Raw genomic sequence first — 7040 nt, 5'->3', positions numbered from 1 at the left:
GAGAACCCGGAGAGAACCCGCGCTTACACAGGGAGAACATGCAAACTCCACACAGAAGGAACCTGAACCCGACCCGGGAATCGAACCTGGGACCCTCTCGCTATGAGGCGACGGTGCTACCCACTACACACTACACACACACACACCATGCAGCTCCCTAATATAGATTGTAAACTTCACAAACCTATGTAGAAATTTAGCAAACAACAAAGTTATATACAACTATTTGCATTAAAATGCAGGCAATACCTTAGGTGTTTTTTGTACAACTATTTTCAAAACAATCAAAAGCAGATTATTTGTGCCACTCCAAAAACAGTTCCTGTCCACCACAAGACAGAGAGGCACATCACAGGCCTTTTTTATTATTTACTCTTTGTTTTACTCTTTGTACTTGGCAATAAACTCCTTTCTGATTCTGATACTTCCAGGATTTGTCATTCTCCTGAGGCAGCATAGGCCTTCAGTCTGCCTTTGGAGGCTATATCATTTTGATTGCTTAATGTGGCCCCTGTTTCCACCAATAGGCAAGGGGGTGTTGTGGTTTTTTTTTTTTTTTTTCCTTCCGTATCACTGCCTATGGGTATGGCAATCGGTCTTGTTGTGAGTGCAATATTGAAATGAAGGCTTGTTTCAAACGGGTGTTGCTAAACGAGCCCAATGTGAATCGCTTATGCTAATTGCGAAATGCTAATCGCAAGCATACACATATTCATGAACTTGCATCTAAATTCAAGTTCATGAATGTGTTTAAGAGTTTGAACTGTTTTGTCATTAGAACAAAACTTTGTTCCATTAATCAGTCATGTTCTTATTGTCCTAGACAAGAAGTAGGATGTTTTCATCCACTAAATGGAGATGTTTGTTGACGCAAACCAGGAATGAAGCTTTAAATAATGGTGCTTTAAAAGACTAGCTTGATCCATTTATTCTTGTAAATGTCCTGAAAAATGTATTGTTTTTTTTATTTTTTTGTCTTTAAATTACTAGCAGTTTTTCATTGAACATGAACTTGGTAACGTATAGAGTATTATGAGAGTAAATTATTAAAATATTATCTTTTTTCCCATATTCTGTTAAGTCTGTCTGCTTTTTGACATTTTATTCTTAATTGACAGTACACACAATAATTTGAGATGAGGACATCACTTCCAGCACATACAAGGTATCAGATGGACACAGAAGCTGCAGTCTCCTCTTAAACCTTCCTCAGACTGACAGGTTTTATTTGGTCCCGTCCTCAGGTTCAGTCTCTCTTTCCTTCTTGTTTTGCAGCATCCCAAGGCAGGTTTTATGTATGAACCTGTAGAGCATTCAAACTGTGTTTACATCCAGGGCAGACAACCTCTGCCTCGCATATGGATGCTGATTTTAGTATGGTTGTTTTATCCAAATGTTTGAAGTTGATGATTCCTTATATTTTTGTATAGAAAACCCCATAAAAAATATCAAAACAAACACTTTAACTTCCCTACTTCAAGCCCAAGTCTATTGGCTCCTACTGAATGTGCAAATATTTAAAACACCTCACAAAGGTCTAGTTTCATTGTTTAAATAATCTATTAAAAATGCTTGGCTGGTCAGTGTAGTTTTCATTACATTAATAGTAGGAAATAGTGTATTTATTGGGGACTATTTTCAGCGGCAGATTTATCCGCAAATCACAAATTTGCATCAGAGAGTAGTAGTAGAGAGACATATAGCTTTAAAGAGGATCGACTCACACCGTTAAACTTCAAAGTAAAGTTATCACCTGCTGCAGCGGTTGGATTCTCACAATGGCATTAGATCATGTGAGTATCATGGGATGACATTGTTGGGACCTCACTAGAAGGACTACACAATGCGGCCTACAAAAGCCTACACATGCGGCCAGGACAAAGGGACAAAGGGGATTAAAAACTACACCGCCATTTTAGTTTCACATCTCACCCAGGTGAGAAATGTGACGTCACACAACTGGTGCCCTATTGGCTGACAATCTTCAGGGAACCCCGGGGGGTCCCCTGGAGCGGCCTAAGCTATATAATCCGCGCCGCCGGAGGAACGCTCTCTTTCCATCGTAATTCGCGTTACACCAGGAGGTGAACATTACGTCTGCAGCGTTTCCCTTTGTCCTAGGCCGCAGTCTTTCCCCCAAACTCGCTGGACGAGCAACAGACTGTTTTACCCCTCTTTTTCTCTACTCGTTTTATTTTTCTTTTGTTTATCATTTTGGATCCCGAGGAGACCACCGCGATAGCGCGACTCTCCCGTTCCCCGCGGTAAGAAGAAAAACTTTCTTCGTCCCAGCTGCCAGCAGAACGGATAACTCGACCCGTCTTTGTCTGAAATCAGCTGACTAAATCGCCGAGCCCCGCGATTCATCATTTCCCTGCAGAAGGAAGAATAACTAACGGTTTTCTTCAACCAATTGGATCCGGCGCTGAACGAGCGCCCACAAACTACCGTCCGTTGCCGGCGTCAAGGAACGCCATCACCGCACGGGACGAAACCCTCACATCGACGCATCTCACATCGACAAAAGTAAGAGGCTATTTGTCTGGGCAGAAGCAGAGATTCGATAGTGTAGGACGTGCTTGTAATTCTTGTTAATGTGTTTTAAGTTCTGATCGCGGACTGCCGAGTCCGTTTGTTCATGTGCTGCTGTATTTGAATGCTGATCGTGTACCCACGCAGCTGGGTTGATTTCTGTAACAGTGTTTTCGACTAACCTCCGCCATATTCGCGAGCTCAGAAAGCCTCTACTATCAGTTAAAAGACCGGTCTCGCGGAATAAACGCCAGTTCATTCACGCGCACCCGTGTGATAGCGGCACGCCTTCTGAGCCTCAGAATATCGCTCGCGCATTCTCTCTCTCTTTGTTTGTGTCCCGCTAACCCACACACACACACCGCACACCGCACACACATATCCTCCACCAGCTGTTTCCAGCTCCGGACGTTGAGGACATAGCTCCACCTCTCGCTCTCTCTCTCGCTCTCTCCCTCTCGCGATCCTGTCTGACGTCAGTGGCTCCGCCCCTGAACGCTGTGAGGAATAGCTCCATCTGATGGTCGCGCCCGACCATATCTCTCTCTCCCTCTCTCTCTCTACACACGCACACGCACGCACACACACACAAACACACACACACTCCACGTGTGTCTCTCCCTTTGTTTAAGCTTAGCTTTGTGTGTTAGGTAGTTAGGTAATAAGTAGGGCTGTCGCGGTTAGGGAATTTCCCCTGCGGTGATTCTGAGTGGCTCAACAGCGCGGTGTGCGGTGATACCGCACCACCCCCTTTAATTAAAAAAAAATAATCTATTTCGCATTTTTTTGTTAATTAAGCTACTAAATTATTAAACTCATTACAATACTACATACAGTATAGTAATGGTAATAGATATATACAAATAAATCGTATTAATATTATTATTATTATTATTATATGATTATAAAAAAAGACATGACAATTTTATAAACACTTCTTAGTTTATTGAACGTTGTCCAAAGGGCAGAGACGGACAGGCTACATGTTTCTCCTTCAAATCAACTCAGTAGACTTTTAAGGGTAAATCTTCAAGTGCAAAAAGTGCAAACAGCATCTTGCTCAAATAAAAAACAAGTGTCCATTTTTAAAACACACTACAACAATAAGACATAACAAAAATAAATTCAGTAGCCTTTTAAAGCTAAATATTTGAGTGCAAATAACAGCATCTTGCTGAAATGAAAAACAAGTGCCCGTCTTTTTAAACACAGGCTAAACGAGGCACTTAGGCTATACACACAAAAAATATCTTTGAACCTTAAAAGAAATAACATGATTTATACCTGGGTCATGTCCTTGTTGCGCCCGAGAAATACCAGCATATTCACCTTTTGAGGTTTAAGAGAGGATCGGAGCGGCGTTACAATATTTCCAGCGGCACTGAAAACTCTCTCCGATGGTGCGCTCGTTGCGCAGATGCACATGTATTTGCGGGCGACTTTGGAGAGGAGAGGAAATCTACCCTGGTTGTCGCGCCACCATGCGAGCGGGTCTGCATTGGAGTCGATGGGGTCCTCCTGGAGGTAGCGTGTGAGTTCGGTGTCGGCTTTAACTCTCTTGGGCATGGTTGCAGAGGTGGTTGTTTGTGGCTTCAGCAGGTCTCCAAGGGTTCTCCTTTTAGCCGCTGGTGGCGGCACCGCTGTTTGCGCCGAGGACTGCTGTTGTACAGCAGCTGACGTACTGGCACCGCTGCCTCCGTCTTCCACATCTAATATATCCTCGATCAGCGTGCACTTTGCCTCCTCCGTGTCACCATCACAATTGCTGGCCCGGTATCTAGGGTCCAACAAGCAGGCCTTTGCCAAAAGTTTTTGTAAGGCAGCTGGTCTGTACTTCTCCTCCAGAACACTGCACATCTTGCGCTTGATGTCTGAGGTCAGAGTGGTGTCCTCATCCGATGGTTTTAAAACATCTTCAGTGAGGAGTTTCAGGACGGGTTTAATTGATGAGACGGTGACATACGTCTCACCAGAGAGCAAATCCGTAAATTCAGCGGCTGGCTTTAATGCTGCGTTCACTGACTCCAAAACGGCAATGTCCTGCCAGCTGGGAATGAGATGCTGATGCCGCCGATCATCCACCAGAACTCTTTTTATGGCCGCGACTTGCTCCAAGACTCGGTCCACCATTCTCTGTTTGGAGCCCCATCTTGTTGGACAGTCCTGCATGGACAGAGTGATGAACGTTAAATTATTGAACTGAAATTAGGCCGTTTCACCTGCTAAATGAATTTTGGGCATATATTGCCAACAAAAAGTTTATTAACTGTTATACAACAGGTAGTTCCGACCGGTCCCAACCGAGCAATTTGATTGGACAAGAGACGTTCCATGAGTGCTGATATACAGTATAACAGCACTGCGACTTTTTACAGACATAATCACTCCGCTGTACGGGCGTTCTAATAACCGTTATTAGCTAACGTTACATCAGGAATGTTTATGTACTGTATATGTGTTGCCTGGCAACAGCCTTGTCTCCCTTCAGTTGCGGAACTATTTGTGTTGGCGGAGCCGAATAAATTATTACTAAACAAACAAATCATAATCTCTTGTTTCTTATTACTGTTAACTAATAAAATGTGCTCGTAGCACTGTTGTATAAAAGCAATATCACACTCGAGGTCGTGCTGTTGTACTGTATATCAGCACGGTGTGATTATCTACGACCGAATCACAGCCGTGCTGATATACAGTACAACAGCACTCCCTCTCGTGTGATATTGCTTAATTAACTAATGATTGTGTTATTCAGTGGGCTAGCTTACGTGCAAACTGATGGGTTACAGTTAGATCATTAATATAACTTCTGATGGCTACTTTACCATTATGAGCCCGTGCTGCGGGATTTGGAGCTCCTCTTGCGCTTTCGCCAGATCTCTTCTCTTCAGCCAGCTCTGGGAGAACGCACCCACTAATGTGTGAGACAGACCCATTGCTCGGGCTGTGCGATCTTTAACGCTTGCCATTGCGTTTGTCACTGCTAGGTGTAAATTATGTCCAAAGCAGTTCAGCCACGTCCAGCTCATTTTTTTCACTGCTGCGACGATGTTTGCCCCATTGTCCGTCGTTATGCACGCCAGCTTCTTCTCATCCAGCGACCACTCATCAAATGCGCTGCGGAGAGCCTCTGCGATGTTGTCGGATGTGTGATTCTGCGGCATAAACACCGTTTCGAGGCAGCGTGATTTTAGAGTCCAGTCTGTGGTCAGGTAATGTACAGTAAGACTCATATAAGGTGTCATATTTACGCTTGACCACATGTCAGTGGTGGCAGAAAAATAGTCCACATTTTTTAGCTCACTTTGAACCGCTGCTCTGGCTGTATTATACATTTTCGGGACAGCAGTCTCTGAGAAGTAGGTTTTTCCTGGCAACTCATATTGCTTGTCAAATGTCTGAAGCAACGTCTTGAACGCCGGTTTCTCCACCGTGTTAAACGGCACCATCTCTTCAACCAGGTACCGTGTAACAGCGCCTGTTAGGCGTTTATGTCTGTCACTTCCAGTGCTGTACTTGGAACCTCGAATGAAGGCCTCGGCGACTCCAAGTTGTCGGCTGGCACCGGCTGCTGCGCGACTCTGTGTGGGTCCCGCGGTTGGCGGCAGCCTCGCCGCTATAGCGGGATGGCTGCTTGCTAGGTGAGACTTTAAATTCGAAGTGTTTCCTCGTTTTACTTGGATTTTTTTGAGGCAGATTTTACAAACTGCCTCATCTAAATTAGCTGGTTCTCCCTTTTCATTTGGCTGAAAGCCGAAATGCTCCCAAAGGGGAGAAGTAACATTTGGCTTCGGTACAAGTCCAGCTGCCATCTCCCCGTCTAGCTGCGTAGTGTGGTGAGGTGGGGTCACGTGCGGTGGTGGCGGTGGCCCAACATGCACCGCGGCGGGCCTCTTACTACCGCGGTGATTCATTTTTGCGGTTATCGCGACAGCCCTAGTAATAAGGCTTTGTTAATTGCAGTGTTATTGATTGCGATCATTATTACTGATTTTAATAAATCTTATTATATTATAACTAGCGGTCTCTTGTGCTTGTTGTGTATATGTCACTGGATAACAGCAGGTTGTGAAGGCTAGTGCTTGAATTTCACGCCTTTTTAATTGTTCGATTGGTTTTGTACTCCTATGCCAATGATCACGATGATTGGCATGTGAGTATAAAACCTTTATATTGAGACTGAATACAGTTTTAGGTTATCTTTTCCCTGATCCCAGGGTGGTGCCCCGTTTATTCATGATTATATCATGATAATATATTAAATATAATTATTAATATTGATAATCATATTGACATTAATAATTAGCTGTTGATAACCAAATCTGCTCCTGCTACAACCCCAACAACATTATATGAAATAGCTGCAGCTGAATCAGTTACATATGAACTGAATAGCATTGAATACTTTTGTCAATGGAAAATGTTTTCACTCTTCTACAGTCTGGCTTCAGCAATGGTACATCCAATCACCTGCCAAGTAATTTTGTGCCTTTCCTTTTCCAAACAGT

At 43.8% G+C, this 7040-nt stretch overlaps 1 protein-coding gene across 1 annotated transcript; it reads right to left on the bottom strand.

The window, feature by feature from the left end:
- Positions 1 to 3479: 3479 nt before the first annotated feature.
- Positions 3480 to 6446, bottom strand: LOC311013358 (E3 SUMO-protein ligase ZBED1-like; the record flags this gene model as incomplete). Its single annotated transcript, XM_084009376.1, has 3 exons — positions 3480 to 4695; positions 5358 to 5734; positions 5837 to 6446. 3 exons carry the CDS (start codon positions 6444 to 6446, stop codon positions 3811 to 3813), a joined length of 1872 nt encoding a protein of 623 aa, XP_083865502.1. The 3' UTR covers positions 3480 to 3810.
- Positions 6447 to 7040: the final 594 nt, after the last annotated feature.

Source organism: Eutrigla gurnardus (genome assembly GCF_963514095.1).
Source record: "Eutrigla gurnardus genome assembly, chromosome: 5".
Taxonomy (NCBI): domain Eukaryota; kingdom Metazoa; phylum Chordata; class Actinopteri; order Perciformes; family Triglidae; genus Eutrigla; species Eutrigla gurnardus.
The sequence above is the reverse complement of the archived record's forward strand: the minus strand, read 5'-3'. Positions and strand labels throughout refer to the sequence as shown.